At 40.5% G+C, this 18,349-nt stretch overlaps 1 protein-coding gene across 1 annotated transcript in view; it reads right to left on the bottom strand.

The window, feature by feature from the left end:
* Positions 1 to 18,349, bottom strand: part of OTUD7B (OTU deubiquitinase 7B) — a 58,226-nt gene that overhangs the window by 23,777 nt on the left and 16,100 nt on the right. The window contains exon 2 of the mRNA XM_052636757.1: positions 1,709 to 1,858. Coding sequence (XP_052492717.1) covers positions 1,709 to 1,793 — 85 coding nt within the window. The 5' untranslated portion in view covers positions 1,794 to 1,858. The remainder of the gene's footprint in view (positions 1 to 1,708; positions 1,859 to 18,349) is intronic.

The following is an 18,349-nucleotide window of genomic DNA, read 5'->3' as shown; positions in this document are numbered from 1 at the left end:
TTACATCTTAAACCCACCCACTTCTCACTTTGTTGTAGTCCAAGTCACCATCACCACTCACCTGAACTATGACAATATTCTTAACTGACTTTACCACTTCATTTCTGGCCACCTTCCAGTCAGCTCCATTATCTTTAATCAGTATCCTGTACAAAAACTTAAATCCAGTCATTTCACTCCCCTGATTAAAATTCTTCACCAGGTTCCCACTGAACATACACGGAAATGCACAACCCTTACCACAGCCTACAAAGGCTCTCTGTATTCTGCTTCCCACTTATCTCACCAGCTACCTACCACTTTCCTGTACTACTCTTCCTAGCTCAAACACCATCAGTGCCAAACTCTCTCACTTTAGGGTCCCTGTATAAGCTACTTTGTCTTGCTATTTCTATGCACCCTTTTGAGCTCAGTTCACATGTCACTTCTTCAGAAAAAGCCTTTCTGCACTCTATATCTAAATTAGGTTTCTCTCTTAAACTTCCACAGCACCCTCAACTTTTCTTTCAACCCTCAACTTTTCTTTCATAGCATGAATGTGTGTGTACATGGATGTGTGTGCAACAGAAAGAGAGACAGCATGCAAACACTAACTTGTAACATACTTAAGAGCCCAACTCTGAAACCAGATCACATAGGTTCAAACTCTCCCTCACTTCTTGGACCTCAGGTTTTTTAAAACTGAAATACTGGAAAAATAAAACCTATTTTGCAGAATGGTTGTGAGAATAAAATATTTCAAGTAGCTCACACATCCTAAACACATAGAAGTGTTCAACACATACTACAAGTGGAAGAGAAGGCATATGAGTTGAATCTAGAAGTATGACAATTTCAGGAGAATAATGAATGAAGGGACACTGCAGACTTACGAGACAATTTAATATGATCAGGAAAAGGTGACAAGTCAGACCTGGCTGGAGCACAGGCACTGTGGCAAACAGTAGTAGGAGACGAAACTGCAAATGTAAATTAAGGGCAAAGCCATTTAAACCCTGATCTTCCATTTCCAAATCAACACTAGTCTCACAGGTAGCTAAGTATATGTCAAACTGCCACACCTTACTAAGGAATGACAATCTAAAAAATTACCTGTGTATACTAAGAACTGGCCCATCCCCCAAAATGTTTACCTAACTGTGTCATTATGTATTTTCATCATCAAAAAGCATCTGTTAACTATGACTCCAAACAAAGAATCCTGCTGACATGATGCCAAGCCTAAATGATCTTAAAATTTAGAATATTCACACTTCCGTGTATATACAGATATAAGTAAACAAAAGCAGCAAAATGAAAACATTAAATTAATCCACTCTATACAGAATGATCCATGTAAGTTAGGAAAGGAAAGAAAAAAACAAATATGGATGATCCCAAATATGAAAATCCAAGTCATTTATATATAAAAAGGAAGTCTTACAGACCTAAAATTATGCTTTTAGTGGACTAATCTCAAATTTCACTTGTATTACCTAAGCATAAATTGACAGTGGTGAAAAGCTACCCAAAAATTCAAGGTGAAAAAGGAATTTTGCATTTTAAAATTATGGGGGATCACACACAAAATAGATTATTAGAAGTAACTTAAATGTAAGACCTACCATACACAAAGTATCTTTCTGATCACCTTACATTCCAAATTATCCTAACAATAAATACCACGTTTTACTTTCTCTCTTCTCATTCTCCCCCAAAGACTCCTTACCTTCCAGAAGATCTCGAGCCAATCCTGGTTCTGCTCCTGTGGAACGGACAAAATCCGACAGGACAGCATCCATGTCCAGGGTCATGTGATCATTCAGTACTTTCAGGCAGCTGATGTAGGGAGGACATAGATCAAAAGTCAAGCCTCCACCTGAGGAGGAAATAAACACAGAAGGCCTAACTCACAGTGGAATGGGATGATCACAGCCCAGTATCAGCAGCTTCCTAACCAAATGGGGAAACTATTCTAGATCATTTATTTCAACTGAATTTACTATAAAGAGTAATTTCCTAATTCCTTATTAACATTAATTGTTTTCCCTTTTATTACATAAGTTTCAGGTGCCCAGCAATATAGTTCAACATCTATAAACACTACAGTGATCACCATCACAAGCCTAGTTATCATCCATTCATTACATACAGTTCACTATTTCCCCTATATAATGCTCCTCCTCTGCCATTCTAGAGTATTCCATTTCTATTCCTCAGTTTGCTTATGCAAACTAATGGAAGGCAGCAGCGGACTCACATCCTGAAGAATTTCCCACCTGCGTTATCCCCTAACATAGCACCTGGTTTATTTCTTTCCAGGCACTCAATATACTTTGAAATTATTTTAATTAGTTGCTGTCTAGCCTCCTCCTCCAATACACAAGTTTCTTGAAAGTACAGAGCTTGTGTGTCTTATTCACTAACATATCCTCAGCATGTACCCCTTGGCGTAGTCCTTGGCACCCAGCCCTCAGTAAATATTTGCTGAATCAATGAATACTACACACTGAATAACTTTCGAGTTGACTAGTATTCTCATGCTAGCTGAGGAAATGGGAAGAGCAAACGGATATCTGAAACTACTCAAAATAAAGCACTCTGCAATTATGCAAAGCAGGGTAGAGATGCCAAGAGTTCCTAACAAAGGTCAGTCTTTGTCCACTAACTTCATGAACCCAGGAAACATGCTTATCTCCAATCAAGACAAATGACTGCCAAATAAGTTCACCTGAAAAAGGTCTCTTCTTCAGACTTGACTTTGGCAGGAACTATGTCCCTGACCCGTCAGCCTGGCACCAATCCACATTCCTCTGAAATTAGCAGTCCCAGCTGAGAAAGCAATAACCAAGAGAAGAACAACTTCTCACCAAAATTTGCCGCTTCAGACAGGTTTACAGTTCTCTGCAGAAGAGGGCTTGTTCATAAAGCCACCAGGCACATACCTGCCCCACCACACCCACCAATCCCCTGCTCTGGGGGAATGCCAAAAGTGGAGTTCCCAAGGGTAGCGGGGTGGCTCAGGTGACTGTCTCTCCAGAAACATCTCCTTCTAAACAACCTAAACGCTAAGGATGATTCTCAGGTACTTTCTCATCACACCTCCCCAGACCCCAAGACACAGCTTACTTATTGGTGTGATCAGATCCTAATTCTCTACATTCCATAGAAATAGTAAGGCAAAGAAATAGCAGTGATCTGTAGGTCATAAAACCAGTAGTCCACTAACTTAATAACCTCATGTAGGATTTTTTTTTTTTTTGAGAGGGAAAGACATGACAAAATAGAAAGTATTCTTTCTGGTTCTGTTCCAAGAGGCCAAGAAGTCCAGGAGTAGAAAGAAATGTTTAATTCATATCTGTAGCCCCAACATCCAGCTCAGAATCTACAATACTGTAGACAGTCAACAAATGCCTGATGAATAAATGATTAAATGACTAACTGAACCTCTGCATCAGCCACCACCAAACCAATCAATTCGAGGTTTAAAATTCAGATCAGAAAGTCAAGGGTACTTCATCTTTCATTTCATCCCTCTATTTCTAATGGTCTGTCCCAGTCTCAATCCATCTCTCAAAGTCTGACAAACTCTCCTTTCTAAAGAGACGTTAACATACTGTCATTATTTCTACTACCCTCATATCATATGACTTTTACTTACACCTATATATATTAGGTAGGTGACTTTGGTCAAATTACTTACAGGTTCTCAGTTGCCTCTTGTATATCCTAGACTTGGATTTGATGACTTCTAAGATCATTTCCAGGTTAAAAAAAATAACTTCAGTTCCCTAAAGCTTCATAAATTATGATCCTTACATTCTCTTTTGCTCTGCTTATTATCAATGTCTAATTTACTTCCATTTCAATATCACAATTGTCAGAAAAGTCTACCAATACATAAAGAACTTTTGGCCGTGAAACGAAGCGAAGCGAAAAGCAAAGGAGAAAAGGAAAGATACACCCATTTGAATGTAGACTTCCAAATAACAAGGAGAGATACGAAAGCCTTCTTCAGTGATCAGTGCAAAGAAATAAGAGGAAAACAATAGAATGGGAAAGACTAGAGATGTCTTCAAGAAAATCAGAGATACCAAGGGAACATTTCATGCAAAGATGGCCTTGATAAAGGACAGAAATGGTATGGACCTAACAGAAGCAGAAGATATTAAGAAGAGGTGGCAAGAATACACAGAAGAACTATACAAAAAGAGCTTCACAACCCAGATAATCACGATGGTGTGATCACTCACCTAAAGCCAGACATCCTGGAATGTGAAGTCAAGTGGGCCTTAGGAAGCATCACTATGAACAAAGCTAGTGGAGGTGATGGAATTCCAGTTGAGCTATTTCAAATCCTAAAAGATGATGCTGTGAAAGTGCTGCACTCAAGATGCCAGCAAATGTGGAAAACTCAGCAGTGACCACAGGACTGGAAAAGGTCAGTTTTCATTCCAATCCCAAAGAAAGGTAATGCCAAAGAATGCTCAAACTACCACACAATTGCACTCATCTCACACGCTAGCAAAGTAATGCTCAAAATTCTCCAAGCCAGGCTTCAACAATACATGAACCGTGAGCTTCCAGATGTTCAAGCTGGTTTTAGAAAAGGCAGAGGAACCAGAGATCAAATTGCCAACATCTGCTGGATCATCAAAAAAGCAAGAGAGTTCCAGAAAAATATCTATTTCTACTTTACTGATTATGCCAAAGCCTTTGACTCTGTGGATTACAATAAACTGTGGAAAATTCTGAAGGAGATGGGAATACCAGACCACCTGACCTGCCTCTTGAGAAACCTGAATGCAGGTCAGGAAGCAACAGTTAGAACTGGACATGGAACACTAGACTGGTTCCAAATAGGTCAAGGCTGTATATTGTCACCCTGCTTATTTAACTTATATGCAGGGTACATCATGAGAAACGCTGGGCTGGACGAAGCACAAGCTGGAATCAAAGTTGCCGGGAGAAATATCAATAACCTCAGATATGCAGATGACACCACCCTTGTGGCAGAAAATGAAGAAGAACTAAAGAGCCTCTTGATGAAAGTGAAAGAGAGTAAAAAAATTGGCTTAAAGCTCAACATTCAGAAAACTAAGGTCATGGCATCCGGTCCCATCACTTCATGGCAAGTAGATGGGGAAACAATGGAAACAGTGAGAAACTTTATTTTGGGGGGCTCCAAAATCACTGTGGATTGTGATTACAGCCATGAAATTAATAAACGCTTACTACTTGGAAGAAAAGTTATGACCAACCTAGACAGCATATTAAAAAGCAGAGACATTACTTTGCCAACAAAGGTCCATCTACTCAAGGCTATGGTTTTTCCAGTAGTCATGTATGGATGTGAGAGATGGACTATAAAGAAAGCTGAGTGCAGAAGAATTGATGCTTTTGAACTGGGGTGCTGGAGAAGACTCTTGAGAGTCCCTTGGACTGCAAGGAGATCCAACCAGTCCATCATAAAGGAAATCAGTCCTGGGTGTTCACTGGAAGGAATGATGTAAAGCTGAAACTCCAATACTTTGGCCACCTGATGCGAAGAGCTGACTCATTTGAAAAGACCCTGATGCTGGGAAAGATTGAAGGGAGGAGGAGAAGGGGACGACAGAGGATGAGATGGTTGGATGGCATCACTGACTCAATGGACATGAGTTTGGGTAAACTCCGGGAGGTGGTGACGGACAGGGAGGCCTGGGGTGCTGCAGTCCATGGGGTCACAAAGAGTCAGATTATGACTGAGCGACTGAACTGAACTGAACCTCAAATTCAAAATGCTAAGTTATTAAATAAATTAGTTCCTTAGATAAAATGCTTAAGAACTGAATTACTTCAAAATTCACAGGTGAATGAGTGGTTTCCCCCTCTTCTAATACAGACAAGATTCTTTCCTCAAGCCCATTTTAGGCACCATCAGGTCACAGGAGATGGCAGCAGTCCAAATAACTTAAAACACATAAATAATCCAAAACCAAGAGCATACCTGCAAAATGAATTTCAACTTTATCTCTTAAAAAAAAGAAGTAAAGGAACTAGGTAAAGCCACTTTAATAACTTTCTGAAACAATGTGGGAAATACACAACTGGCACACAAATGGTGGTGGTGGTTTAGTCACTAAGTCATGTTCGACTCTCGCAATCCTATGGACAGTAGCCTGCCAGGCTTCTCTGCTCACAGGATTCTCCAGGCAAGAATACCGGAGTGAGATGCTATTTCCTTAACAATCAACAAAAAGGTGCTCAGCAGAAGAGTGAAGCTGATTAAGCCACAGGTTCATAGGACATTTCCAAGCCAGCCAGCAGCTTCTGAGTGAGAGCAGACAATGAAAACCATCAACATCACAGCATCTTAGACCTCACATGCCAACACAGTAGGTCATTCTTTTCCAAACACAGTTTTTAAAAATAATTTCAAGGTCCAACATTATCTAGAATGACTTGCTCAAAGATTCAAAGCACTAAACCAAACTTTTTGGTGGCACATTCTTACATTTGATGTCTCCAAGGTGCATGCCATGGACTCCACCCTCACCCTACCCAACAGGTGAGGACTGCAGCCTTTTTTTCACCACTACCAACACCTGGCTTGAGCTTCTCCAATTCCAAATGGGACTATCCAAATGGGACTTCTCAAATTCCAAATGGGACTAGGTGATGACGAAGACCCACAGTCCTTGGCTCTTGGAAGGAGAGTCTTGGAAGACTCACAGGAAGGAAAAAAAGAAAACACTGGCTTTCAAACTTTCAAATGAAACAGAAGAGGCAATCAAATATTCATTGACTGAATGGTGTTTCGACAAATCTAAATCGGAGTCAAATCCTCCAGTCTTCCAATCAGAGAGACTTTGTGTGCTCGTGAGTGCTCAGTCACTCAGTCATGTCCAACTCTTTATGACCCCATGGTCTGTAGCCCGCCAGGTTCCTCTGTCCATGGAATTTTTCTGGCAAGACTACTGGAGCAGGTTGCCATCTCCTACTCCAGGGAATCTTCCTGACCCAAAGATCGAACCTGCACCTCTTGCATCTCCTGCATTGGCAGGCAGATTCTTTACCACTGTGCCACCTGCGAAGCCAATTCTTAGATGAATCTCCCATAATTTTAAAATCACTGATCTGGACTGGTAAGCAACTCTTCTAACTTTTCAAGTTAGTGGAGAAATCACTAACATTTACTACAAGTTACAGGAAGTTTTTAAGTTGAAACATGAAGTTGAACTTCTTCAGCAAAAAGGGACTGAAGCAATAATTTAATCCAGTATCAGCCTCCATGCAAGAATCCTTCTACTGCATCTCTGACAGATAAATCATCCAGTCTCCACAAGAATACAAGTTCTGATGTAGACTCATTTCTTTGCTACAGTGTCCATTTTATTGTTGGACAGCTCTAATTGTTGGAAAATGCTTTTCTTAACTAAATCACCAGCCCTCCTCTTTAGCATAATGGTACTTGATCTCTTCTCCAGAACAGTAAAATCTATTTCCAGAAATGATGGAATTTTCATGGAAAATGATTATATAAAGCATTTCTTTCCATAAAAATTTGTGGTAGGTCAACACTGCAATGTTATCATGAGCCAACCAGTGGCCTCTTTTTTTTCTTTTACAAAGTTCTTCCTTATATCAGTACTTGCCATTACCTGTATTCATGCATAAATGTTTATGCTGACCCTATATTACAAACTCAACAAGTAGAATAAATGAAGACACGTACCTTGTTCAAAGTTCACTTCTGCTACTATCTTTGCTTCTTATCCCTACTTCCACTTCCATGCTCTCCTAAAGTGAGGACAGTAATCAAGAAAATAAGTCAGGGCTTCCCTCGTGGTCTAGTGGTTAAGAATTTGCCTGTCAGTGCAGAGGACATGGGTTTAATCCCTGATCTGGGAAGATCCCACATGCTCTGGAGCAACTAGGCTTGTGTATCACAACTACTGAGCCCAAACTCTAGAGTCCGCAAGCCGCAACTACTGAAGCCTGTGCTTTGCAACCAGAGAAGTCACCACAATGAGAAGCTCGCGCAACAAAACCGGACAGTAGCCCCAACTTGACACAACTAGAAGAGAGAAGCCTGCATGTAGCTAAAAATAAATAATTTAGAAAGAATAACAAGTTAATATTAAGCACTTTCAAAAACACTTCTTATTCATTAACAACAAAACTCCTGCAGCAGGCTTATTATTCCCAGTTTACACAGAAAGGAATAAGGCTTGAAAAGTCAGGTGGGTTACCCAAAATCTGAACCCAGACATTTTGAACACATGCTCTCTCTACTGTACCATACTGCTTCCAAGTGTGTCTGCTAAGTCACTTCAGTCGTGTCTGACTGTGACCCTACAGGCTCTAGCCCACCAAGCTCTTCTCTCCATGGGATTTTCCAGGCAAGAACACTGGAGTGGGTTACCATTTCCTCCTCCAGGGGATCTTCCTGACCCAGGGATCAAGCCCTTGTCTCTTGTGTCTCCTGCATTGGCAAGTGGGTTCTTTACCACTAGTGCCACCTCTAGGGACAGTCATTACTGGTTCCCAGAACTGCACTGATTTTCAGCCATTTAATTCTTTCACCACAGGAAAGGGCTGTGCCCATCTCTCATGTTTATTAATGACTCATGACTCTGCCTTATATTTTCCTCAGTTCAAATCCTATCACCTTCCTGAACAATTTCAACACCCACCTGCACAATCTATCCAACATTTCTGTCTAAAGTTTCATAAACTCATCAAATGCCAAGACCTTCATCTACCTCAGCAACTCAGCCCCACCATGCCCTGAAACTGTTCGACCTCTAAATCTTCAACTCCCAACATCTTACTCTGGCTACAACCTCATCTCTCTCCAGCTGTTTCTCCCTACTACTAAACTTACTCTCTCACCTCAGGACATCTTTGCCTCAAGACTAAGCCATCCAATTCTTTAACCATCTTATTCATTAATTCAACAAAAATTAATGGAGTACCTACTCTGGGCTAGGCACTATGGTCAGGATTGGGAACATAACCATGAACTAGACATAATCTCTATCTTCACAAAGCTTCTAGTATAGAGGAAAAAACACAAAATTTCACAAACAACTGTAATTATAATAGGGGAAAACACTGGGGGAGAGGCATTATAGCATATGGGGAATCAAGAAAAGCTTTCCCAAGGAAGTGATATTATATCTAAGAACTGAAAAATAAGTAGGAACTGGAGACAAATTGGGAAAGAAAGAATGCTCTGAGCAGAGGAAACATATCAATGTTCTGTGGCAAGGAGGTACAGAGAGGTGAAAATGGTGAAAAATGAGGACAAAGGGGCGGCCCAGTGAACCCTACTGAAGACTGAGATCTTATGAATATCCTAAAAGTAAGGAGAAGCCTTTGAAGAGTTATAGGCAGGAACAGGACAGAATCAGATTTACAATATTAAAAGATCACTCCAGTTGCAGTGGGAAGAATACTTTACAAGGAGCACAAGTGGATTTAGGGAGAACTGTTTAGAAAACTATGGTAAAATGAGATGACAGTGAGCTAGACTACGATGAGAGCAGAGAAGATGTGAAAAATGGTTAGATTCCACTTTGTCCTTTCTTGCCTATCTAAACATATACATAATGAGTGATCACTTTATTCTCCTGTAAAAACCTAGTTCCCTTATCCTTTCATCTGCCCAATCTGGATAGATCTCACATTCAGCTTCTCTACTACTAAACAAGGCTATTGTACAAGACAAGATTCCACAATAATACAGAGTAATACGACTACACATACATCATGTTCTGTCTCATTCCTTTCAGTGAGACACTGCTTTCTTTTGCTTGACTTTAGTACCTAACCAGTCTTCTCGGCTACTATCCTATCCCTTCACCATTCTCCCTGAGCCTCCCATGAAGTCCTTATCACCTCCCTTATTCCCAGTAGATGACCTTTCCTCCGACTTCACAGAAAAAATTATGAAACAAAGCAAGGGGTGTTCCTTCAGATTTTCCTCCTGCTTTATCTGCTGGCTGTTATTCTCGTCTTCCCTGCAAAACTCTTTGAATTAGACTACACTCACTGATGGTACTGTCTCACCTGATAGCAGTCCTCGACCAACTAAAACTGGCTTCAGTAGAAAGACAAGGACACCACTGTCTTATACAGAAGACCATCACCATCCTCCTTACTGCTTATCTAAAGTGTCTCTTTGTGGCATTTGAGACACACGGACCACTCTTCCTGCCTCTCTCGTTCTGTGCCTTGGTCACCTTTGTGAATTTTTCTTTCTGTGCCTGCACAAAAGGTTAGTTCACCCACAGTTCTAACCTCAAGCCTTCCACTTTCTCATTTTATATCATCCCCTTGAAGAACTTCATTCATGCCCCTGAGCACCCAAATGTCGATGACTTAAAAGGCATCTGCTGTCCCCAACTCTTTCCAACTCAACCAGGAATCCCACAGGCACTTCAGACTCAGCACTATCCCTCCACCTATTCAAACTATTTTTCTTCCAGAATTGCCTTTTCTAGCAAGCAGCACCATCATCCCTGCTATCACTTAAGTCACAAGCCTGGGAGCCACCCTGGATTTCTCTCTTGCCTTATCCTCACAAATCGTTCTTTACTAAAGTTTAGGAATTTTAAAGAATTCTCAGATCCATCCAACATCTTCTACAGACTACATCTCTTTTATCTTCTCTCAGGTGTTCAAAACCTGAACCACAGGAAATAGCTTCCTAATTTCTCCCTCTTCCTTTCTCCAGCCATTTTTCACAGTGGTTGCTTGTAGAGGCTGATCAATCTAAAATGCAAATATGATAGTATTATATCCCACTGCTCAATGGATCCTCAGTGACTAAAGCTTAATATCCAAATTCCTACTCAAGACAAACAAGGCCCTTCATGATCCAGCTTTACCTAATCCTCCGGCCTTATCTACAACCCACCTTTCCCCTCCTTGTACTTGATAGTTCCGCAACTATACTACATGCTTCAAATTTCAGTTCCTTTGTGAACGTTGTTCCTTCTGGCTCCGGGTCTAGCAGGTGAATTCTTATTTCTTCTTTAAGGCTACCGTAAGTACTACCTCATCTGCAAAACCTTCCCTGGCTTCCCAAGTTAAAGTGCCCACTTCCTCCTTGGTGTTTCATCTTGTACTCTCCCTCTAGCACATTATACTGCACGGTACTTGTGCTTATTTACATGTCTGTCCCCCCACTAAACCATGAGCAATCTGAGGGCAGGAATCTTGTCTTGTTCATCCTGTATTCCTAGCATCCAAGCACCTGGTAAGTATTTAGTTTTCATTCAGATAAACTGAATTCTCTTTGTACGGTATCCCACTACACACAGCCCACCTCCCCCCACCCAGTATTGACAATAACCAGATAATCAGTGTTATAAACAGGCATCTCAAAGTGTTCACCATGTTGTAAACAGTGGGCATCTCAAATACATTTGCTTAAGATTGTTATATGATCTTATTCGCAACAGTTTTCTCTCCCTGAACGTTCTTTCAGTTCAGTTCAGTTCAGTCACTCAGTTGTGTCCGACTCTTTACGACCCCATGAATTGCAGCACGCCAGGCCTCCCTGTCCATCACCAACTCCTGGAGTTCACTCAAACTCATGTCCATCCAGTCGGTGATGCCATCCAGCCATCTCATCCTCTGTCGTCCCCTTCTCCTCCTGCCCCCTATCCCTCCCAGCATCAGAGTCTTTTCCAGTGAGTCAACTCTTCGCATGAGGTGACCAAAGTACTGGAGTTTCAGCTTTAGCATCAGTCATTCCAATGAACACCCAGGACCGATCTCCTTTATGATGGACTGGTTGGATCTCCTTGCAGTCCAAGGGACTCTCAAGAGTCTTCTCCAACACCACAGTTCAAAAGCATCAATTCTTCGGCGTTCAGCTTTCTTCAAAGTCCAACTTTCACATCCATACATGACCACTGAGAAAACCATAGCCTTGACTAGACGGACCTTTGTTGGCAAGTTGTTTAGCTCAGACTAATACTAAAATCAGTCTTCATGATGAGTGCCCAACTGTTTATTAACAGAGAAAAGTGACTTAAAATTAAATACTAACTGATATTTAACGTAGCTATAGATAATACATAGCTGTAGATAATAGTTATGTTAAAATGCGAAAAAAATAAATAAAATGCGTGCAAAACTACTGACCCTACATTCTCTCACCTAAAATATCCCCCAAAGTGTCCACATCCTCACACTATACCCACTCTCCCGGTCCACTGATGCATTACAGCTGTGTCTGAGTACCCTCCAACTCCTCCCCAAACTCACTGGAAAACCACAACATTCAAAACCATCAAGAATTTTCAAAGGTCAGTGACTCCTTCATGTCTGTGATGTCAGTTCCAAGGAATCCAGACAAGGAGAAAGAGAAAGGACAGAAACCCTTAGAATATCACACAATTGTTGACTAGGTGGGTAGGAGAGATGAAAGACTATCTTGGCAGATTGTTTTTAGTTAATATGTGCCCTTCCAAGTGAAAAAAAAAAACAAAATATTACTTTCTTAGAAAAAAAAGAAAGATTTGCCTAAATTCCATACTAAAAAGACCTATGTACCATGAAATGTTATAGTGTTAGTCACACAGTCAAGTCTGTTTGCAACTCCATGGACTATAAATCACCAGGCTTCTCTGTCCATGGGATTCTCCAGGTAAGAATACTGGAGTGGGTAGTCCCTTCCTTCTCCAGGGGATCTTCCCGACCCAGGGACCAAACCTGCATCCCTTATGTTTCCTGCACTAGCAGGCGGTTCTTTGCCCTCTGAGCCACTAGGGAAGCCTGATGTATCACTAAATGTTATAATCCACCTTAAAAAGTGGTAGGACCAGGATTTTTATCAGTCCAGCCAATTCGACTCCCAAGTACTAAACTCCACTTAGTCCAGGGAGGAAGACTGAGGAAACATGGGCAGTCTGCCATGTGCAAGTCCACCCTCACTGCCTCAACTCCTTTCACCTCCACCTGGAGAGACAGAATAGGCTCTGGATTCAGACAGATCTAGGCTCGAATCCCTTATCTACTACTAACAGCTGTGCAATCATGGGTAAGCAATATTACTGTTTAGCGCCTCTGTTCCTTCATGTATAAACTGGGGCAATCATCTACACTTCAGACTTCCGGTTAGGATTAAATAATGTAAGATATAAAAAGCTTTTAGGACAGTGCCTAGTGTTCAGTAAGTCCTCAAAACATGTCAGTTGCCTTCTTTGCACCTAACCCCCTCCCACAAGCTCTGCCTCACTCCGCTGGTGTCCAACACAGCCTGTCTCTCCTTTAGAAGCTCCCTCTACTCCTGCAAACAAACCCTCCAGTGCTACAACCATTTCTTAGCACAGTCTTAACACATACACACAGTACCTGTTCTATCACTCCCATTCCAGTGTCTTTCAAGTCCTCAAGAAAATGTCATAAAGAGATTCCCTTAGTTGTATCTTCTCCCAGATAGTCCCTCAAAAAAAAAGAGAAAAAACAAAAAAGTCTGTCCTCTCCTAGAGGTACATACCTAGCTCACTGTGTGCGTGCTCGGCCTCTCAATGGCGTTCGACTCTTTCGAACCCCATGGACTGTAGGCTGCCAGGCTCCTCTGTCCATGGAATTTTCCAGGCAAGAATTCTAGAGTGGGTTGCCATTTCCTCCTCCAGAGGATCTTCCCAACCTAAGGATCGAACCCGTGTCTATTGTGTCTCCTGCATTGGCAGGAGAATTAAATAGTTCATTTATCCCCACATCTCCAGGAACAGCAATTTCCCACATATTGACCAAAATTCTCATGCCTTAATCTACCAACCCTACCTCCCCACCCTTAACCCTTACTACCCTACTCATTCCAGATGTCTATTTTCTCCTCCAAAAACAAACTTAAGAGGAAAAAACTGAATCCGATCATATAATTTACCACTCCCAAAACAATTCATCAGTATACTACAGGCTACTGTGGAAACACACCAGTAAAGATTCAAGAATTGGACCTCTAGCTTTATCATTACCACTGGTATGTGTCAGAACAAGATTTAACTATTTTTTTTTTCCTATAGTTTTTTTTTTTTTTTAATCAGGCTACAAACAGAAAAATGAATTCCTAAAGGACAAATCCCATCAACAGCCAAATGCTAATATACAAATGAGGGAGAAGCTCACACAGAACTCCTTATGAACTGGCATTTGTCTATTCAGTGCTACTGATAAAAGGCTCCCTGGGTTATAGTTATTTGGGAAATTTAACAATTTGGAAGGCTTGTACAATGGAAGTGACCTTTGGAAAAATAAGGTCAGAGAGAGTCACAAAGAAAGTCTATTATTACATTATTGGCACAACAAGAGTAACTTGAATAGAAACAGAAACCACGTTAGTGTTTACTTTTTTAGATCCAGACCAGTATGCCTATTTGCCCACACAATGGTTTTTTTTTTTTTTCCCCGTTTCAGCTAGGGTCAAGGGTAGTCCAGGTTCAACTCCCAATAAGTTCAACTTTTAGAAGAATAACCTGTAAAACAAACGAACAAAGTTCTACGAGCCCTTAAAAATATTCTGATTACTGAACTTTTGACATGAGAGAAAAATAAATATTACGAAACCACACAGGCTAGTTTAATAACAAAACACACCGTCTCTCTAGAATCAACCCTCAAATATTCAGTAGTTGACAACCTTCTCTCCCTTTATTGATTCCTAACTAATGGCCATTTCACTGTCAAGTACAGAACTTCCATTTAAGGGAAGAAACAGCAGAAGGAAAAAAAAATTACAATGACTATCCCATGTGTGATTAGTTACCCACAGGAAATTAATTCACTTTGTATATTTCTTCTGATAAATTAACTTCCTTCACCATATGATTACTAATTTTTATAAAAGCCTCAAACAACTGGAAAAAGAAATTTGTCTATTTTAAATTATATAATTCAGTTCCAAGAAAGATACTTTTATCACTTTTTTTTTTTTAATTCTTCAAATGCAGGTCTACAGTACCACCTTTCCTGGCTATATCTAAACCTCATTTGAATTCTCATAGGTACAGTGTGTGAAACGCTCACTAGCACTTGCTGATACCATATACCACCTTGTCATATTAGTTGGCCTTCCTGACACTTATATCACCAGTCTGACTATCAGTCATTCACTCAAAATTTATCAAGCTGGGTCCACCATAGCCTGAGGATACAAAGGGTGAAGCCACAGTCCTACCTTCAAGGGACTCCAGTCTGCTGTGAGAAATCTAAACATGTTTCTAGTGCCCAGTGGGCTAAGAAGTATAAGAAGCAACTAGTTTACCTGGATGGGTTAGGGAAGTTTCTCAAACTGAGGCTTTGGGATGGGTAAGAGCTCATGAGACTGAAAGACAAGATGCATTCTAGGTAGGACTAAGATCCTTGAGGTTGGCACCTTTATTTTGTACACTAAAAAATTCTGAACAGGCCTAATAAACTGCCTGGCACATAGCAGATGCCTAACAAATATTTGTGGTTCTAAATTATTCATGCTAGTACATGTGTGTGGATAATCGAGAGCTAATCTATACCTTAAAAAATACCTAAAATAGTCTTCTGAATTATTAAATGTCATCATTCAACAGATAGATATGTATCATCAAGGTCTACAGGAATAAATGTATTTGTACAGCTGTCTGTTCACTAAGAATAGCTTCTCTTTTGCTGTAATTTGTTTTAAAAGCACTTTCACAAATATAGCCTCATTTAATAAAAATTTTAAAAATTAAATACCCATTGAGACTTCTATCCCCTATTTTCTGATGGAAAACACACACACAGCTTACAAAGCTTAAGTGATACCCAGATAGCAAGGAGCTTGGACCTACATATTCTGAATTTGAATACAACACAGGGTTCATATCAGTTCTCCAGAGATTTATGGCACAGTCAAATTAGTCTAGCCATGCAAAGTCCACAGGTTGGAGAGCTCTTGAATATTTCGCTGTTAACTACTATCTACATTCACCCACACTGTCCACTAGCCACCACAACCCTCTCCACCCCCGACCAAGCCTGCCAACACATACATATTCCTATTTCCAGGTTACAGGTAAGAAGCAGAAACTCCAACCCAGGGTATCTTGAGCATTATTTGGGTCCCTTTCATTTGTATTCAAGTGTGTGCTAAGTCACTTCAGCTGTGTTCGATTCTTTGTGACCCCATGGACTGTAGCCTGCCAGGCTCCTCGTCCATGGGATTTTCCAGGGACAAATACTGGAGTGGGTTGCTATTTCCTTCTCCAGGGGATCTTCCCAACGCAGGGATCAAACCCACAGCTCTTATGTCTCCTGCATTGGCAGGTAGGTTCTTGACCACTAGTGCCTCCTAGGTTGTACCTTTTGTGGTAATAATTGCTCTTTTAAAAGCAAGCAAGCCTCTTATACTTATGCACATAAAATCAATTATGAGCATATAACACAATCTGACAAGTCTAGTCGACCTGGGAATATAGGTTATACACTTCTATGATTTACATAATCAACATTTCACATTCAGCTCTTATGTGGAACAGGCTGGTGGTAAGGGAGCAAAAGTCAGTCTATTTTCTTTATTTGGCCCTTTAGAATTATGGACTTTAGAACCAGCATATCCGAGATCATTTCACTCCATACCCTCAACTGACAGATGAGAACACTGAGAACCAGGTGAGTGAGATTTAGTGACTTGCCCAAAGCTAACCAGTGAGAAAACAGTGTGTAGAACCTAAGTTGGTTAACTCCCATTCCAGAAATCTTCACTTGACTTCACATATACTGATAATTTTCAATTCTCCATGTAATCCACTTTGTGGATTTATCTATGAAAATTTCATCTTCTCCTGCCACCCAGCTAAATCTCTTACTTATACAGATGTATATCAAAGAAAAAAATGTGTACCTGGGAAATTTAGTTACTTAAGCAAACCATATTTAAAAAAGGAAGTCATCCATCTATAAAGAAAATCACAAAGACACATTCAAATTAAATCATTTTTGTTTTGCTCAACAACACTAAAAATATAAACTGGATTTGAGATACTGTATTCTTCTAGACTTATATCCCTTAAGTCTGAAGTTTTATAAAATTATGCATGACATACACAGAGATTTTTTTCTTTTCTATTGATAGTATGACACTATGCTTCTCGTACATTATTAAGATATCATAGCAATAATTAAACTTTGAATAGAATAAAACACAAAATCAAGAGAGAAAGCACAAACCTTTAACATATTACTTCTCTTTGTCCAAAAATGTAAAATGCCTGCAAATATCAAAGCAAAAACTTTCCTTGCATTCACAGTTATTTTTGAGAAAGCTACACTGCTTCGTCCTCTTAGAAAGGGCCATGATCAGCACAGCAGCACCGAGAGTCACACAGTTCTCCCCTAATGAAAACCTTAACCTCCTGACTCAGCCATTCAGTAAGCACTTATTAAGGACCCACGCAATGCCAGGCAATCTGCTGACTGAAGAGGACACAACATGCATCAACTGAAAGTGAAAGTCGCTCACTCGTGTCCGACTCTTTGTGACCCCATGGACTATATAGTCCATGGAATTCTCCAGGCCAGAATACTGGAGTGGGTACTCTTTCCCTTCTCAAGGAGATCTTCCCAACCCAGGGATCGAACCCAGGTCTCCCACATTGCAGGTGGATTCTTTATCAGCTGAGCCACAAGGGAAGCCCAGGAATAAAGGAGTGGGTAGCCTATCCCTTCTTCAGTGGATCTTCCCAACCCAGGAATCGAACCAGGATCTCCTGCACTGCAAGCAGATTCTTTACCAACTGAGGTATGAGACAGTATCCCTGCTTTCTAGATGTTCATCTAATGGGCTGGTTCCACAGAAAACACCAGCTGGGTATCAGCTAAATTCCTTTATTGGACAAAGATTTACCAAGGGACAGGGACAAAAGACAGAAAAAGATGAAAAGGAAATTTTGAAAAGTAAGTAGTCTTTTCAAAATTTACTGAATAACTTATTTTGGATTATAAAAATCACATGTTCTTCTCCAAAAATAAGAGTCATCAGAAGTTGACTGCAAAGGCTTTTGATGATAACAGCTAACCAAATATTTTGGTCAATGACATTGTTTCCTCAGTCTTCCTACACTGGGAGGCCAGGCAGATACTACCCTGGACCGACCAATATAATTTTGTTATTTATTATAAGGTCCATAACGTAGGAATGTGGTTGATCTTACCAACAAACTGGGATGAACTGTTTCCTGTATAGACAGATGCTTCCAGTAAAATGTACTATAAGCCTCTAACAGATAATAAATCCTGCTTAATTTTCTTGCCACTACAGAGGACAGCAAAGTAGTATAAGGCAACCCTTCACAATGACATAGCACCAGGCCAAATTTTCAGGGTGACAAGTCTCTGCTTTTCCTTCTCC

This window comes from Budorcas taxicolor, chromosome 3 (genome assembly GCF_023091745.1).
Source record: "Budorcas taxicolor isolate Tak-1 chromosome 3, Takin1.1, whole genome shotgun sequence".
In the NCBI taxonomy this organism is placed as follows: domain Eukaryota; kingdom Metazoa; phylum Chordata; class Mammalia; order Artiodactyla; family Bovidae; genus Budorcas; species Budorcas taxicolor.
Note: the sequence above shows the minus strand (reverse complement) of the source record. Positions and strands in the feature narration are given on the sequence as shown.